The 18,852-nt window shown below is 46.6% G+C and overlaps 1 protein-coding gene across 1 annotated transcript in view; it reads right to left on the bottom strand.

The window, feature by feature from the left end:
* Positions 1-113: 113 nt before the first annotated feature.
* Positions 114-18,852, bottom strand: part of ABHD12 (abhydrolase domain containing 12, lysophospholipase) — a 32,357-nt gene continuing 13,618 nt past the window's right edge. Inside the window, exons 2-13 of the mRNA XM_042830334.1 lie at positions 15,484-15,608; positions 13,770-13,875; positions 11,275-11,394; positions 8,981-9,011; positions 7,422-7,467; positions 5,834-5,963; positions 4,855-4,892; positions 4,683-4,762; positions 3,828-3,910; positions 2,912-2,990; positions 2,514-2,641; positions 114-2,035 (exon numbers count right to left, since the gene is read on the bottom strand). Coding sequence (XP_042686268.1) covers positions 1,996-2,035; positions 2,514-2,641; positions 2,912-2,990; positions 3,828-3,910; positions 4,683-4,762; positions 4,855-4,892; positions 5,834-5,963; positions 7,422-7,467; positions 8,981-9,011; positions 11,275-11,394; positions 13,770-13,875; positions 15,484-15,608 — 1,006 coding nt within the window. The 3' untranslated portion in view covers positions 114-1,995. The remainder of the gene's footprint in view (positions 2,036-2,513; positions 2,642-2,911; positions 2,991-3,827; positions 3,911-4,682; positions 4,763-4,854; positions 4,893-5,833; positions 5,964-7,421; positions 7,468-8,980; positions 9,012-11,274; positions 11,395-13,769; positions 13,876-15,483; positions 15,609-18,852) is intronic.

The following is an 18,852-nucleotide window of genomic DNA, read 5'->3' as shown; positions in this document are numbered from 1 at the left end:
ACTCACCCAGTCCCAACTCACCCCCCACCCCTCAGCTCCCCTCCCACAGCCCTACTGCAGCACAGCAGGAAAAGAAATAAAATCCCCCAAAATCACCAGGTGAAACAGGCTGCTGAAACGATCAGCAATCAATGCCTTTATTAAAACTACACCACTTTGAGATAAACATTTCAGTTCTAATTTCCAAGCTTATCACTGGCCTCAGAAAAAGAATGGAGGTGCTGGGATCACCAACATCCACAGTTCCTGTGCTGCCCCAGGGCAGGAGGCAGCCCAAGCCCACTGCCAGCAGCAGCATTAGCTGGAATGTACAGGTGCCTCTCTACAGAGCCAAGTAAGTGTTTCTCTTCTTGTCAGTGCAATAAATACAAGTGCATTAAACATAATTTAAGTGGCACAGTTAGCTTATGAGTATCATGGGTCAGAAACTTCAGGAATAACCACGTTAGTGCAGAAGAATCTCAGTACAAGAACAAGCTACTGTCTGCTGTGCAAGTAGTATGAGCCTGCAGGTCTAACCTGGATGCATGCCGAGCAGTTTCTACTACGCTGTACACCCCTGAATGGACCCTTTCTGGCAGCACCATCTGCTTCTGAGCACTAGTGTCTAACCTACAGCACCTGGAATTGGCTGTAGCCTGACAGGGAGCCAGCAGGACACTGCCAAGACTGCAGAAGACCCTCTCTCCTCTCCCTGCAGAGCTCAACAGCAGCATAAAAGAGGCCTGTTGTAGCCCGAAGCAGTGATAGGACATCCCCAGGATGTATCTCCATGGAACAGGGCTCATTTCCACTTCTCTTTCCACCCACAGCACTGAGGTGAGCTGAGAAAGCAGCTGCTGGAATGGCTTGTGGTGCCCAGGATGTAGAAGGGAGGTGGAAGGAGAGATGGGAAGGAACCCAGCCTTGTTTTTGCATCGAGAGCTATGTATCACTGCCTGCTCTTAACTACAGAGGAACAGCATAGCCACAGATCCTGCAAAACTTGATCTAAGGAATTAAAAAGTAAATAAGAGAAAATAAAAAAGCCCTTCCCCCCAAGAAAGCACACAGCTGTCCAGGTATGTACGAGGAACACGGAACACATCCACTCCCACACCCTGGGCCCATGCTCCTGGAAGAGGAAAGTCAGGCAAAATAACCTCATGCTTTCCAGTTTAATGCCCAAAGCTTGTAATTTATCTACAGCAACCACTTCAATCCTATTAAAAAGTGCATGTGAAAAAGGGGAGGAGCTCCACTGAGGATAATAGAGATGGGAGCAGAAAGGTTCAGGGAAAAAAAAAAAGCATACAGAGAAGATAAAAGGGCATTCATCTTTTCCATTAAAGAGATGTTTAAAAAGAGGAAAAAAAAAAGCTTTCACTTTATTTCCAAAATGTGTGCAATTAGCCCAACACTTGCAACACACTGTGACTCAAGAGCTGAACAAAAACACCTCTCACCACCTGGATCTTTAGTGGATTTGTAATTACAGCTACTTAGCAAGAAGGGAAGGCAAAACATGTATTTCCTAGAAAGAAAACACCTCAAACTCAAGCAAGACAGCTGTGGTATGGAGACACTGCAAAAGCCATTTGCCAACAGAAAAAGTCTCTACGTGATCCGAAAACCAGCAGCAGTGTTTGAAAGTGAAAGAAACATCCTTGGTCATGACACACATCCAAGGTCTGTCTGTCCTCAGCAGTACCACTCTGGACTGGCCAGGCTCTGTTGTGCTTACTTGTTCACTGTTTGGTACCAGCTCCTGGGTTGTCGTCGCCCCTCCGTCCACGTCAAAAGAAGAAGCCAACCCCATCCTCCTCCTACCATCACAGGCGCTGATGTCAGGAGCTGGAGCTGCCAAGGGTACGCATCAGGACCAGAGTGGGAACTCCTGATCTCCTCTATTGCCAGGGATGGAAGGATGGCAGACTGGCCCACAGGGAGAGGGGAGGAAAATGAGGAGAGAGGAAGAAAAGAAAGGAAACCTCTGCGCTGCCACGCAGCCATTCTTCAGTGATGATGCTCTTGTTCAGGTATCCCCAGGAATTCCCTAGGAAAAGAAACAACACGGCAGTGATTCTCAGCTCTCCTTCACTCTGGGGAATGCTGCAGCCCACAGATCTTCCATTTCCCTGATGAATACTAGGGCTCAAGCACTCGCAGCTACAGAAAACAGCAGCGAGCTTTGCTTTCACACATCAGTGGCTCCCACTGGGAGAGGTGAATGTTTGCTCTGCAAACAGCCCCTGCAGCAGAGATAAGACACGGGAGAGAACTCTCAGCTTTCTGTGGTTCCCCTCCCACAGGGAGTTTTAACTCTGCAGAGTGACTGAGAACTCTGCCTTTGTGCTTAGCCAGCACCAGCCTCTCAGCCACTCTGGAGGACAAAAGGGCTTTCATAAGAGCTGCCCAATGCGAGCACCTGCTGTGCATCCCTCAGGGCACGCATCCCAGCGCTGCTCCAGAGCCCAAGGCACCTCTGCCCTCCCCCCCACTGCTGGAAGAGACCCCGCAGGCCGGGCAGTTACCGCAGTATTCGAGGTAGCTCTGGGCTCCTGTAGATGTACTTGTGCCGGTAGCCGAGGTCTGTGTGGAACGGGACAAACTGCACCTTGTAGTCTCGGAAACTCCGCGACGTCGCAGCAATGTTGTAAAGCTGAGCCCGAGGGGAAGCAGGTCAGGGACACGTGTTGGCCTAAAGCTGCCACCCACCCCAAGGTAGCCACCTCTTCAGGGTTCCATTACAGGCCCTGGCTTGACCAGCTCTGCCAGTTCTAGCTTGGCTTCACTACTGATTTACCACCTCCAGCACCACAAAACCTGCAGGCTACATATTTCTGTGCCCATTCTGCCTGCCTGGCTGTACGAGCTCCTCTGTGTCATTCTGTCCACACTGGTCCCTTCCACAGCATCACCACACACATACCTTCTTTCCCAGATGAAACGGTACCACCGGGTCATCCTCAGCATGAAGGATGAGCAGGGAGCAGGAAATGTACTTCACACTGTAAAGCAGATGACGGCGTCACAAGAGCTCAGGCAATCAGAAGCAAGCAGACTGGACATTTTCTTCCCTACCCTTCTACCACAAAGAGCCCCCTGCTGCTGTCAGACAAAGCCAGTTAAAAATAGAGCATGCGACCACCTGCAAGGCTTCAGTACAGCACAGTGCTAGGAAGCACAGGTGACCCTCAGCAGGCTCCTGGCACTCTTTAACACCAACACACTTGGATCTGCAAGGAAACTGCGGTGGCAAATGTGTTCTGTGGGTCATTATCCTCAGTTCAAATCTTGACAGTGCTGTTATATGGGCACCATTAATGTAATCTACAGAAAGCTTACTAGTAAAAGGAAACCTTGGATAAGGTATTTGCTGCTCAGACCAAAGCGGCTCTCCCCTCTGCAAAGCACCATTCCCAAGGTCTGGTTGGTTTCAGTACTGGAAACCCAACTCCTAAATGCTCAGGCTCTTAAATGAAAGGCTCAGTGAAAGCAGAAATTACTATGCAAAGGATGGCTGATGCAAATGCACATCAGAGAAAGCATCCCAAACCTTTAATGTTCTGATACTACTGCTTAATGTGCTCTTGAAAAGCATAAATCACAAGGATCAAATCAGCATGTCCCTGGGTAGTCTCTGTGCTCTTTTTTGCATCTCTCCTCATTAAGACCAATTAAAAAGAAAGCTCCATAGTGCATTCATGGCTGGAAGAGCAACTGAAATCCCTTCAGCAAGTACAATGCTTGGACAAAAAAAGAGCAGAGTGCAGTCTGCTCCCTGATGCTTGTCCTGGCTCACTGCAGCATCAGCTGAAACCCCTGCAAACAGGAGATGCACTCACTTCTCATCATTTGCAAATTTAATTCCACTTGTCGTGATGGGGTCAAGGAAGAACCAGTCAAACCCTGGGAAGTATCTGTATATCTGAAAGGGAAAGTTTGCATTAGTGGGAGGCAGCAGCCATACAGACAGTAACAGAGCATGCCACTGCCATCCCTGTAACATCTCTGCTGTTGGCTGTGCTCTCAGCAATAAGAGCATGTTTCTAGTAGCACCATTTTCTCCCTCCTGTTTCAGGCTTGTCTTATGAGCCTGCTCAGGAGCCAGCTCTCTGGGTGCTCCCATGGTCAGGGTGTCAAGGCATCGAGGTGCTGCTGGAAAGTCTTCCTGCAAGGGAGCTTTCATCACCAGCCCAGCCACATCCAACACCCACCCTGTATGTCTGCTCACTTCTGAGCCTGCTTGCAGCCAGGCTGGGTGGGAGAGATGGCCACATCAAGCTGAGCTCACATGGAGGTCTGGGCAAGTTAAAGGGGCTGCACTGCAAGGGCTGTGGCTAGGGAAGCCCAGCATTGCCATCGCTTTGCTCACAGCCCACAGACTGTCCTCTCACAACAGAGACCATTCAGCACAGGGGGGGCTGTCCGCTGCTGAGGGTAAAGCTGATTCTCCCTCTCCCTGCATTTACTGCTCTCTCTGATCCCAATTTATTTTCTTCTACCAGACTCCACAGATGACTGGTGGTGCTTATTGCACTGGTCTTCTTAGGAGCTGCCTTAAGCACGAGCCTTTACAAGTGCCAGGAGTAACCATCCCTGCTGCCCCACGGAGCGAGCAGTCAGCTACGTCACTTTGGAAGGCTAACTTCTAGGCACACAATTACACACCACTGTTGTGAGAAGCACTGTGTACTTGCCACAGAAAAGGGATGACTTCGTGCCTCCTCCCGTATGTTGGTGAATGGAGATTCCAGGATCAGGGCTTCAGGGGGCGTTTCTGAAAAGCCAAAGGCAATGTGCTGAAGTGCAGCAGCCAAGGCCTGCGCCATGGGCAGCACCTGGGCCGGGTGAAGAGCCCCCCAGACTTACCTCTCTCACAAAGGCGCCTCACTAGGTTTGTTGCGACCCTGGAAAGAAGAACAGTGAGTGTTAATCTGGCACAGACCCTTCGCAAAGCACCAGGCTCTGACCTACAGACCCTATGGGAGGTGCAGGGAAGAGGGGGAGGCAGCAATGTGGGCAGAGGTGTACTAAGTAGCTCCCAAGGTGACACTGCAATGAGTTACAGCTGGCTCAAAGCTGCAAGGTCTCCCCCATGCAACCCTGTGGGATGGAGATATTTCCAAAGCAGCCTCAAATGATTTCATCTGCACACAGCCTAAAGTAACTCTCGTGTTTGCCTCCTGTTCCTCACAAAATCAAGGGGTCAACAGTCCATGGTTCCTACTGAACATCATCAGCCTCCAGAGGATGATCAGCAGAGGAAACTGAGGAAGCAGTAAAGGCAGCTTAACATGCATGGAGAGGCACTTTGGGTTGCAGACTTCTCACTGTTCATACTTCCCTATGCCAGGCACAACCATGTAAATATTGCAGATGGGCAACAGCGTAACCATGCAGGCATCTACACAAGCATTGATTACAAACAGTACGTTTGTAATAGGATAGGAGAGAACATGTTGTAAGAGAAAATAGCATGCACACGTGCTGGTCTTTCAGAATGTCAAATAAGTGTTTTGCTTTGAAAGACAAATGCAAACAGAGGTTTACCACAGGAAGACATCAGTGCTGTCCCACTTTCTTTCCCCGTAATCAAACAGAATCTTATTCTAAGTGTCTGCTTTCCAGACTCCCTCTGGGCAATGAAAGTTCAAGATCAATTCCTGCACAGTCATTTACTGTAGCCCTTCTCACTCTGCAGAGTGAACAGAGGAAGCTCCTCTGCAGCAATTACGCCTCAGACTCCAAGCCAAGCCAGCCTAGGGATTATGGCAAACAGCACCTTCAGCCAAGGTCAGTGTTACTGTTTTTCAGAAGATGCTAAGTCCCACTGCGATTAGATGCTTACCCTGTGCCCAAGGAGTGCCCCCATATATAGACAGGGTTGTCTCCACTTCTTGCTTTTATCCAGTCAAAGACATGAAGGGCATCGTAGGTCATTCCCCTCTCCGACGGGCTGCCTACTGAATCACCCCAGCCTGAAACACAAGGTGTCCCTGTTCAGAAAGGCATGAATGGCACCACAAAGCCAGCCAGCTCTTCCCACACAGCCCACCTGCAAAGGTGTGCGGCACGGACAGATTCTGCTTAGCTCACTGTGCTCCTCTACAATTTGGGTTAAAAGCCCTGACTGATCAGCAGTCACTGAAAGAAAGTAATTGCTGTAACTGCTGGCTGCCATGCAGTTTTTAACAGCTTGGTCAATAACAAAATCAAGAGCTGGATCTCAGACAGTGCCACACTGTGTTCTTGCAGCTCCCCATCAGTATAACCCAGCTCCCAAACCTTAGCTACCTTTGCACATAACCAACTTGGAAGTGCAATCTCTGGTAAAGAACTGGATCCTTACGATCTAAACACAGGCATGTTTCACAAAGCTGCTGCAATGTCAGCTTGTCCATGCTGTTCAATCAATGCCCTGCAGCAATTTTCCACTCTCCTGATAGCCTTGGCTCTGTCCCTATTACAGCACATCTACAAATCCTCTGCTGAGCAGGAAACGTGCCACATCCCTTTTGATACCTAATAAGCAGCCAGGGAAGCAGCTGCCAGGAGGATGGAAAAACAGGGCAAGCTCCTAATACACCTCTCTCACATGTCTTGATAAAACTGTGATGGGGAAATTTCTTTACCACTCACTAGTGCTGCCATGGTCTCGACGCTAAGAAGGCAAACAGCAGCAGATGCTTGACTGCTGGTGGCACAGAGATGCAAAATGGTCACAGATTCTGCTGAAGGTGCTGAGCAGTGAGCTACCACACACCTCAGCTTTGCAAAAATGAATTTGGGGTCTCTGTGACAGCATACAGAATATTAAATAGGTCTTTTATCAAAGGTATCAGCATTTGTGGAGGAAAAACAGGCTTTTTTTTTTACTGCAATCTTGAATATGCTTTAATTCTTGTGCATTTTATTACCCTTTAGAGAGCTCCTCTGCTCTCCAAATCAAAGAGCCCTGTGCACAAGGACAGACAGGAGCCAGAGTCCCAAGCTGGACATCAGGAAGCAGGGCCTGAGGCTCCGCCAAAGCTGCTGCCTAGCAATCCAGTTGCACTCATTTTCTGTGTTATGCACACAGAGGTTCCACATGCCAAGCAGGGAATGAGATCACTGCCTCTTCTCACAATGGTTACAGACTGGGGACCCTCTGATACAACAGGAATAGAAAAGATGAATTGTTTCTGGCAGATCTTCTCAGGAGGAAAAAAACCCAAAGGGGGGGGGCGAGGGAAGAACTCAAAGCTGTGCATTTCTGGAAGCTCTCTGTATATCCCTGGAGAAAAAAACCACACAGTAACCACACCTAATTAGCTGGCAGTAAGCCTTTATAAAATGAGTTCCCATGAGATTAAAACAAATAAATAAGCAGCAACTACTTTGCTGCTTAAGAAAGAGACGGCCAGAAGTGTTTCATATAGTAACAGGTGCCCACATACCTCGATAATCAAATGTGACCACGTGGTACCCAAGGGAGCTGAGGACCTGGAAGGAAGAGAAACACAAACTCATCACAGAAACAGTCACAGCAGCCATGCCCCTGCCTCAGGCCAAGGATGCAGGGATACAGGGATCTAATTCACAACGCCATCAGCCCAACAAGGCACAGGGGTTACTTTGGCTTTGTGATGTGGCAGGCACAGGACTTTGAAACAGCAATAGTTCGTGGCTTTACTCCATTGGTCTCCTGAAGCTCACACCATGCTTTCTGAGATGTAGGTCCCCCTGTAGCAGCTCTGCCTTGAAGATCTACAAGCATGCTCAGACTGTTTCCTCTGCAACAACTGCCAGGTTTTGCTGTGCAACAGTCCAGCTGGTTCGTTTATGCTATTCAAACCTGCTAACTTGTGCTTAGCAGCACAGGCTGATTCCCAAAAACAACCAAGCAGATCACCTACTTGACAGCCTTCTCAGCTGTCATTGTGTGCCATCCTCCAGGCACTTAGCACTTTCATCTTAGAAGAAACATCACCTGTTTCCATGAGGCTGAATGGCATTTTCCAAGCAACCCAAATTAAAAAGAGTTTACTGCAAGGGATCTTGCATAAGGAGATGCACTGCAATAAATCTTCACAAATGCCAATGCTGATGCCAATTAAAGAGAAAGAAATGAGAGCTACATTCATCTGGAGAACATAAACTCAATCCTTTGGAAATAAACTAGCAAAAATAGTTACAGCTTTCAGAAACACTTTGTATCAGACCAACGCACCGTGTGAGAGAAAATGACTGCAGAAGTCATTAAGCAAAGACCCAAAGCAACTGAAGTTCCCTGTTCTCACACAGCAACGCTGTGCTAGGCAACACTTGAGATGGTAACACAGATAACTGTGCCATGGGAGAAGGGGAAATGCGGGCTGAACTGGTCTCTGATCGACAACTCATAAGCAAAACATGTGCACTGGCAATCTGAAATACACTTCATTGCAACAAGTGGCTGTGTGACTGGGCGAGCTCGAGCTCCCAGAGCCCAACCAACAGGGAAGTTTATGCTGGCTCAGCCCAACATTTCAGCATTTACAAGACCAAAAGTCACCTTGAAAGGTTTGAAGAGCGTGAGGAATACGAGCCGGCCCCAAACCTTGTGCACCTTCCCTTCATTTGGAGAGATGTGGCAGCATAATGGTGGGCATACAGAGACTGCTAACACATGAAAGAACGCTCTTACACGGTACCTGAAGTCAGAATACTGCTATAGTCAATCAAATCACGGCTGTGATTAAACAAAGCTTTTATTTTTCCTGTCAATTGTGTTGTGAAAGTATTATAGGCAAAGCTCGGTAGGAGCTGACAGGTAGCAGCAGGTAAAAGATCTCTGAAGTATCTTTAACGTGGAGAAGAGTGCTCAGTGCTTACAGACCCCTTGTGCACCTCATGTCTAGAGACTGGGAGCCCTCGGCTCTCTGCCTGCTGGCAGTGGGCTGCAGTGAGCAGCCTCCATGCCTGTGCAGGTCTCACTGTGCTCACACAATCACCTGGACAACGTGCAGCCACTTACCTTATAAAGCTCCACACGGTGATCCCCTCCTCTGGCAAAAGCGGTTCATGTAGAAGAATTCAAAAAAGAAAGAAGTCAGCATTTAGGCTTCCACACACAGATTTTTCCCATTGTCTCAGGACTTCAGCTAGACACAATCAGCAGAAGAAGCACTATAACTGCTTTGTAAAGGCCTTCCAGAAGACACCAAGGCTTTCTTGAGCTATGCAGGACTTAGCCTTCTCCCTTTAAATCTCTTCTGATGGCACAGAAAGATGAACTTTTCAACCCTCCAACCTGCCCCTGGCCTTGACCCAGCAGTACGCCCTGATCTCAGCAGACCTCACCACGTCAAGCAAGCTGGGCCTTGGATCTTCTCACCTGGCTCCAAGCACAGTGACAGAAAGGACAGGTGCAAGAGAGAAACCAGAGCTGAACACTGGGAACAAGTTCGTGGGAAGAATCAGCTTTAATGCATTTAGGTTTTTTTGTAAATCGAAATCTAGATGCTAAAAAGGAAAGGAGAGTGAATGTGCCTTTAGGTGCACTAAAATACATCTACAAACTCTGGTCTAGTAGTGCTGGAAGAGCAGATTTGCACCTGCACTCATATGAGGAGTCTAAAACATCCCTGCTGTGACGGGTTTGGTCAGTGCAGGCTCTGAATCAAAGTGTCAAAATGCCACTTTCCACAACTCCCTTGAGAACACACACATTTGCCAGCTACAAGCTGTCAGCTCCAACTGTGCTACAAAATACCCAACACAGCAGAAACACTCAGGGCAAAATGCAAGGGGTTGCTTGTAGGCCAGCTTGAACCAAACCACTCTGAGGAAGAGGTATTGAGGTATTTGCCTGAGAAGCCACCCATACGTGCACACCCACACCTTCCTCAAAGTGCAATGCAGGCATTTCTTTAAGGGCATCAGGTAAAACAAACAACTCTGCCTTAGCTCCAGAGCACTCAGCCAAAGCAGAAAGCAGAGGCAGTGCCCTTTTACTTACGGTTAATGCAGCCTGCATCAATAAAGCAGCCATTTTGCAAGAGTGATATGTATTAAAGCAGGAATGGCAAAGCTGATACAACTCCAGCTTCCTCCAGCACACAGTAAAGCTAAATGTGAAATAGAGAACCAGTCCACAGCTCAGCACTTTATCTCACTAGCACCTGGGGGAGCCAAGAAGTAAATCTAATCAATAGGCACATACATAACAGAGATACTGGTCCTAAATTACCACCATTACGCTGCAGAACAGCTTCCATTAGTATCATTTGCTTCCACACAAGGAAACAAGCTAAGCAGAATTTGAAAAATGAGGCAACAATTTGATTAAACTTTTAATACATCAGCACAAGGAGACAAGGTCAGTTTCTAAAGTCCCATCTGCACACGCATTTCCCACTCACAGCATGCAATTTCCATACTTTGCCTTACACAAAAAAGGATTGCTGCTGACCTAAGATTTTAGGGGAAGGAGGACAAAGTTCCTGCAATGTAAGGGCCAGCAAGTCTTCACAACCGCCACAGTTAAAGCAGAATTGTATTTCTGTAATGCTTCCCCTTTGCAGAGCATCTGCAAGCACACATCAACATCACAAGAACACGCACTCAGAACTCCAAAAGGGGCCCATACTCTTTGAAAACTGTATGTTAATAAAGCAGATAGTTGTGTTCTAATAACTGAACTGAAGCTCTGCATCATACAGACATGGGGCAGGAAAAACATGGTACTAAGAATCATCCAGCAAGTTTCCTACTGTGCTTTTAGCACCAAGAAACATAGGATAGAGAACCTGACCATGGCTGATATCTGTGGTCAACTATAAAACTGCAAATTCTAAACACGTTCCAGACCAATATCCTGTATGTATGCAACAATGAAACAAGACCAGCACTTCACCTTCCTCTTTCCATCTGATTTTCCTTCCTCAAAATGCATTACAATAAGCTCAAGAAAGGAACTGGAAAGCTTATTTAATGCACTTAAAGCACATATACAGAAATATCTATCTCATATTCTATCTCAATTCTATCTCATACCTCAATTAAGAAACCATTAGAGTGACAGTAAGTATTGCTCCCTGCTTGATCTACTACATGTCACAGCCTCCTGGCTTCTGGCAGACACGAGATACAAAATAACTACAGTATCACCTATCTCTGATAATGCAACAAGTCTGTTTTCAGGTTTGATGAATAGGAGAGGCTTCATTTTAAAAGAAAAGCACTGAGCTGCTTTTAGATCATGTGTTGATGCTGTGACAAGGCAGGGAGGCACCACCCACAAGAAGTCACTGCTGTTTTGTGTCTCACCTTGTTCCCGCATTGCCGTGCAAGTAAAGGATCACAGGATGGCTGGAACCCAAAGCATCTTCAAACCACAGCTGGTCCTTCCCTCTGGCATTCTTCCATAAGGCTGCAGGGACCGTATGCCTGCATCCAGAAGGGAAAAAATACATCCCCTATTGCTAATCAGTCTCTGCAACCCAACCACCAGCTCTTCTGATGGTTTCATTCGTGCAGAGCTGCACTGCTCACACATCTTCCATACAACTGTCACGCTCAGCCAAAAACACGTTCAACATTTCTAACAGTATCTTTCAAACAAACTGTAAAAGGATCATCACTGGGGTTATCCCTGCATTTTCATCTCCATCTGTGCTGCTTTCAAAACTCCAGGCTGTGCAAGCCACCAAATTCAAAGTACATTTACTGCACATCCTGCCGTTCCAGAGAAAGAATCTCAGTCCCTCAGCTTTTATGGCATTTGATTACTTCAATTAACAGACTAAATACATCATAAGCAAGATTCACAGCCAGGCCAGTAGATATGCAGAACAATCACCAAAGTCAGCTGACTTTGGAAAGAACATTCCATGAGCAAGAGGCACAGCTGAGTAAGGCGAGTGGAGGACAAAGAGGTGTTCAAGGTTTGCTGAGAAAATCATGTGTTCTGTTTACAGCACCAGGTTCCTGAAGGTGTGACATTTTAGCTGGAAAAGCCACCATCTAGAAGAGCCAGGAATTTAACTCACAGCTGTTCCACAGAGAATATCAATGGGCAGCCTGTTAGAAAGAATTCAACACCGGTGGAATTGAAAGAGAAACAACAAACCAAATAAAAGGCAAACATCCAAAGTGGGTGATTGTTTTGGAATACAAGCACTGAAGGCGAGTGCATGTCCACAAGCTCAAACCACTGACAAGGGGGGCCAGCTTACAGCTGACACAGTAACTGAAGTACTGCCTTTTCTCCTAGGAAGATCAAACTATCCACCACACCTTCCTCCCAGATGTAAAAACATTCAGAGGGCAAACCAGCACATAAGACACTACAAAATTCACTTGTGTGTGGGCAGCCAGATGGACGTTTTGAGGAAGAAAAAGCCCCAACAGCTGCAGGATCCAGCATTCTGCCCTAGGAATTCTGAGAGCTTACAATGAAAGCAGGCTGAAGACTCTGTTTCAGAAATGTACTGAACAAATCACCTTACAGGAGCACTAAAGCAAGGCTCCAAACTTTACTGAAAATCTACTTGATAAGCATCAGGACAAGTCACACAGACACTGAATTGCCACCAGAAGTTGGAAGTCCTGTTCTGGTAAACAAATACAGTATATTCATAAAGGAAAACCAAAATCTCAAGGTTGCAATCTAAAATTATTCAGCACGTTATCAGGTGGAATTGTAATTGTTGAAGTGAAGAGACAAGCCATTACTTAATTAGCCTGCCTTGGAAACCAAACCAACTGCTGAAAACGTCTTTCAGCATAACTCAGTTAAAGGGAAGGAACCATTTCATGCAGCAGGATACCACTGACCTGCTCACAGTGGGTGAGCCAGTCTCAAGCAATGAGAGCCCTCTGCATTAGCAGGCACGTACAGAGGACCTGCACACAACTAAAACCTCTAAATGCTACAATCTGCAGCTCTAATGACACGGGCTGTATTAAGAAATGGCACCTTTCTCTTCACACCTGAACAGCATCTGGACTTTTTTCCCCTCAGGTGCTCAATGTTCTTGGATACACATTCAAACTGCAGGCACTTTTTGCTCAAAGCTAGCAGGGATTTTTCCGTAGCTTCAAAATTGCTGGTGTTGAAACACAAAAGAAAGTGATAATGAGGAACAGACATGAAAACTGGCCTGAGTTGGCCAAATAGTGTGACAAGAACTGAGAGCAGACCATTTCAGACCAAGAACCTGTCATCTGAGTGACAGTGGTTCACAAGCAACTAATATCAACTGCCCTTACCTGGGACCAGAAAATCTTCTGTAAGGAAAGCACCGACACTATCAGTTACTCTGCTGAGAGCAAGCAGCACATTCCTTCCTCACCCACTCTCCAAACTTTACATATGTTTTATACACAAAATATTATTCCTCCTTTTCTGAACACTTTGATCCTATCTTCTCCCACATTTATTTTGCAAAACAAACTATGAGCAACAGTTGAATGACAAGGCTTCTATATCCTTATGGCTGGTGTGACATGGAGGCACAATCTTTGTAGTAATGCAGAGCATTTGTGATCCCTTTATGATTCCAAATTGTGAAATTGCCTTGGAAGCACACATTGTCCAATTCTGTTTCATGCATTACTGATCCGAGTTCAACCAGGCCCTAGAGATTTGCATACTTCTGGACATGAACTCAGTCACTTGGCAAAGAAAAGCACAAACACCCACAAATCAGAGCAGTCAGTGGCTGTCACATGCACAGCAAAAAATACTGGATGTGCAGTACTGAGAACAAAAGAAAGACTACAGCTGCACAACACATACTGCACAAAACACGTTTCCTTACCAGACTCCAATGGTCACATCCTCCTCTGGCTGAAGGTAATAATTACAGGTGTGGTTTAAACCCTGATCTTGTGGTCTTTTCAAGTCAATGAAATACGGGACCCTCACTGAAAAAAAGAAATAAAAATGTTTAAAAAAAAGGGGAAAAACAGAATATGAAACGTTTTAACTTTTACCTTCATTTCCTTATGGAACAGCTTTACCAAGGCACTTGTGTTGGGGCATGAGGAGAGTGATACACACTCAACAAATGTGCCAAAAAGCCCTTGTTCTTTTTGTGTGTAAGGATGAGCTGAATTACAGTTGCAGCTAAAACACAAAGATGAAAGATGACACATGTAACCATCAAAACAAACAAATAGGGAGCAGAGTGAAACCAAGAAGTGGGGGAGATGCAGCTCCCTTGAACCACCACTGCCCAGTCTGCTCTGCCAATCTCCAGGCACAACAGCCACTCCTGCTCTATCAGTGCAGTGACTTGTTGACTTGGCAAAGTTTTTATTGTTTGCAGCAATGGAATTTACTGATGGAACAACCTGACCTGCAACAAAGGGTGTTACCCAAAGTTAATGGGTAATGTGTTTCAGGTTGGCGTGTGGTTTCCTCCTCCATAATAAAAAAAGATAGAGGATTGTAAAAATCACGGAACTGCAGGGGATGAAAGGGGCCTCAAGAGATCACTGAGTCCAACCTACTGCTGAAGGAGGTTGTCTCCAATAGGTCACACAGGTAGGCAGCCAGATGGGTCTTGAATATCTCCATGGGAGACTCCACCACCTCTCTGGATAATGCATTATAATGGCAGACCCCACACTGCTGTTGTCATGTAAGAGTAAGGCAAACAGTGTCAAACACTCTCCTGAGCCTTGGAGGAGGATATGCAGCTTGCTAGCTTACTCTCCAATGAACAGCACATAATTGCCATGTCTTCACAGCAACCACGGACCAAGGTGGTAGAACATAGAGAGAATGCAACCAAAATAACAAAAGCAATATAAAAGCAATATGTCAGTACATAAAAGCAACATATTTACAGGAGGCAAACCAGCTTTTTATACAGGTAGATAATGACAGAACAACAGGGAATGGCTTTAAACTAAAAGGGGAGATTTTGATTATGATGTTAGGGGGAAATTTCTTACTCAGAGGGCAGTGAGGCCCTGGCAGTGCTGCCCAGAGAGCTGTGATGCCCCATGCCTGGAGGTGCCAAGGCCAGGTTGGATGGGCCCTGGGCAGCCTGAGCTGGTGGGGGGCAGCCAGCCCATGGCAGGGGTTGGGGATGATTGAGCTTTAAAATCCCTTCCAATCCAAGGCATTCCATGATCTCTGTACTTGATCCTACCAGCCAGAGTTTTTGTGATCAGAGGAGGAAGTTTTTCAAGCTTCATTACAAATCACATGCAAGTTTTAAAACAAAAATTTAGACTGCAAAGAAGCATCCTTCGTTCAGTAACTCTCCATCATTTTCCATCCTGTGGTTACCTGAGCTTCTCTGGGAGTCAAGTTTGCTCTCCAGACCCACTGCACAATTGGAGACCGCTAAGGCCACAGAGAATGCTCTCCAACTCATAGTCCAGAGAACTTATAGTCTGCAAAGGCTCACATCTTCCACAAGCCGTAAGCTTGCAGAGTGGCAAGTCAGAGCAGAAAAATGAAAAATGAAGACACTCCTTGCTTTCACCCTTCACCTCTCTTCAAAAGACTGAGTCACTTACCAAAGTTTAGGAAGACCAGCTTCGCCTGAATAGCAGGGCAAAGTTTTACTAGGAATGGAATGGCTATGTACACTCCCAGCAGCCAGATGATCAGCCTCCGCAATCGGAACCAGAACCCATGCCGCCTGTGGAAGAGAAGGAGAAAAGAAAGGCCTGAGTGCAGCAGGAATTTACAGAGCAGTCATCATAACGATCCGTGTGCTTGGTGAATTCAAAAACCAATTCACTTATTCTTTAAACAAAAGAAACTTGAAGGAGTTTACGGAGCCTCAGCTGGTTGAGAGAAGCAGAAACCACCAAACCATCAGCTGATAAGTCAGCCTAGAGACATGGAACAGAAACTTCCCTCTACAACACAATGTAACAGAGATTTTTTCTGCTGATTTTACAGATTACAACATCTCTAGAAAAGCACATCTCACGTCTGTCTGCAAACAGAAGCCTGGCTGTGTGCACCACTTTAAGCACTATCAGCATGGTTTGGCTTTTTTTTTCCAGTTAAGACTTCAAGTATTTTGAAGAACTATTTGTAATGAGACTGCCTAATACTCAACTGCTAATGTTACACAGCATCTGTGCAGACTGGAGCAGAGTCCTGCCTTGCTCAGCTAGAAGGGCTCGTACCTCCCAATGACCTGGAAAGGAAATCCTTCTAAGTTATAAAACATGATGAGATTTCTGCTCTGTGGCTTTTACTCTCTGTGAGTCCAGTTTCCCAATACTTCATTTCTCTTTTCTCCAGAGTGTTCAGATTGAGAGGAGCAAGCTGCTTTAAGAAAAACATACATGGAATCAACAGATCACAGAGTAGAAGTAAAGCAACTTTTCTCAAAATACTCTTTACCATCTCAGATGATACAGAAATGTGTGTGGCGTGCATGCACAATGCTGCACTTGCCATGGTTTGCTTAATTGACGTGCTATGGGCAGAAACAATTATGATTCAATTGTGATTGCATGCAGTCCAGAACTAAAATGTATTCACACCCTTCAGGCAACAGGACTCCTTTGCTCTCCAGCTGAGTCCTGAGCAGGAACCACGGTGCACGTCAGTGAACAATCAGCACTGCTATCAGCAGCTCTTGCCAGCAGCCAAAGGCAGAGATCAATTCTTCCAGCAGGTCTGAAATTATTATTTCCCACTGGGCTGTTGAGGAGGTGACATGCTGAACTTTCTCCATAGCAGTGCCAGAAAGGTTTGAACACCGTCAGCTACTTGAAACAATCACATAGAGGGCATGGGGAGCTCTTTTGAAAAATATTTTTTCCAAGAAATGAGCGTACAGCCAAAACACTTTAGATCTCAACAGTTTTTGCACCCCTACACTGAGCAAAAGGAGAAAATCTCCTCCCAGCCCTCCCTTGAACTTTCTGGTATGGTCTCTGGGAACGGGCTATCTTATCAAAGTCAGCACCCACCACACTACTGCCTCCCCTAAGCACCTGCCCATCTCCTCTTGCCTGGGAACTGTGTAGGCATCTGCCATCCAGGAGGATGCACCTTTTCTGGCAAGGTGAAGAAACAGCCATCTCCAAAAGGGGAACCACACATTTTAAGACGTGAGGAGCAACTCTGGCTGCGGTAAGCACACAGTGAAACACCCAAAGGATTGTAACGCTTTCCATGGAAAACCTGACAATGAAGACTTGAAAAAAGCCAAAGGCTTTCCATACCTCGAGTCCAGTTTCCTGAAGTATCGGGGAAAATGGAAACAGAAAATGCCTGATGATGGAAAAGGTACAGAAACAGAGGAACACCAAGGGAACCAAAGCCTCGGGGTGACCCATCTCCACCCATAGACAGCAACAGGAGCAGCAGGATGCAGAGGCCCCGAGGGCACAGGCAGTGACACCAGCACAGTGCCTGCCCACACTGGGGACCTTCACACTGGCCCAGATTTCAGCCCTACAGAAAAACCAGTGGTGCAGAACAGCACCAGAGCCAGCTCTGAACCCCTGCAGGCACAACAAGAAGGCAGCAAAACTGGGATTCTCCCACACCTGGGTTACAAGACCCACACGTGAGCTGGAATCAGGAAACTGCTGAAGAACACACCGAATAAGTCCATCAGAGCAAAGGGATGATTTTAATTTCCTCTTTTTCTCTGTAGAAGGCTGAATGAGCATCCTTTCCTTTGCTCTGGTGCCCTCTGCCAAATGCTAATAGGTAATGTGACATTTACACCTCATCACCAGGGAGATGTCTACTTAAAATGCAACCAGGACAAAGCCTCAATCCATCAACAAACAGCTCTGCTTCCACGGATAAATCGGAGACAACGGACTGCAGTACAGACGGTAAAATTATCTGCTAAATGCCTAGTGAGTAATTTACCTAAATTAAACTGCTTTTGCCCTGCAGAAAAGCTATTTCAAGAAATAAACACCCTTCACACGGCGCTTTTTGAGTGCTCAGGAGAAAGCAGCAGCAGCACACTTATCACCACTTCACCAGGAAGGTACATCGGTCTTAGGGGCTTACTTGGAAAATGCAAGCAAGTTGGAGAATAAGCAGCTCTAACCTAAAGGCATTTAAGCATATTGAAGAACACATATGGCTGAGGACCCTGGGTTTGCTCAGCCCAGAGGTCAGGGGGAGGCCTCATGGCCTGCAGCTCAGGCGCTAAGCTACCATGGAAGCACAGGCACCAAAGTCAGCTTTAAGTACTGCACTGTCACACAACAGCAACGGAGGAGAACAAATCTACCATTGGCATCTTTCAGTTCCCAATGCAGGTATCCAAACCAACATCTTCTACAACCTGGAAACAGCAGCTGAGCCACAGATTGCACAGGAGTGTGCAGAAAGGGCAGAGCAGCCACTCCCAGGATAGGACAGCCTGCATATCAAGTCTCTGGCAAGCCCTCCAGCCTTCCTCGTCAGTCTTGTTTTGAATGAGAGATGGTTTCTAGCCCAGGCAGACCTTCAAGAGCATCCATCTTCTCTCTGTGGGAACCCTGGATGGACAGCATCGCACAGGGCTCCTCCTTATAGCAAAAGCAGCACTCAATCTTTCTTCTCCTTCATGCAAGCCATTCAATCTGCCCAAGCTGATTAATCTTGTTTTATTTCACCTGCTCCCTGCCAATAAAAAAGGGAGCACCCTTCCAACTGTGCGACAGCACATTCAGAGAGCTCCCAGCTCCTGAATGGTTTGCAGGCAGGGGCTGGGTCTCATCTCCAGTTCAAAACATCTCAGCAACTTCAGGACAGCAATGACATGCAACAAGGCAGTGCTGCACTGCAAGAATAATTCAGGTCTTCTTGATTTGCTGCAAAACCTGCATCACTTGCAGCCAAATGCAAACTGAGAAGATGCTGATGTCAAAAGGTTTGTCCCCTCCTGGCTTCCGTGCGAAGCTGGATAG

Source organism: Centrocercus urophasianus, unplaced genomic scaffold (assembly GCF_019232065.1).
Source record: "Centrocercus urophasianus isolate 14NV4802_14NV808 unplaced genomic scaffold, USGS_Curo_1.0 seq_10, whole genome shotgun sequence".
In the NCBI taxonomy this organism is placed as follows: domain Eukaryota; kingdom Metazoa; phylum Chordata; class Aves; order Galliformes; family Phasianidae; genus Centrocercus; species Centrocercus urophasianus.
The sequence above is the reverse complement of the archived record's forward strand: the minus strand, read 5'-3'. Positions and strand labels throughout refer to the sequence as shown.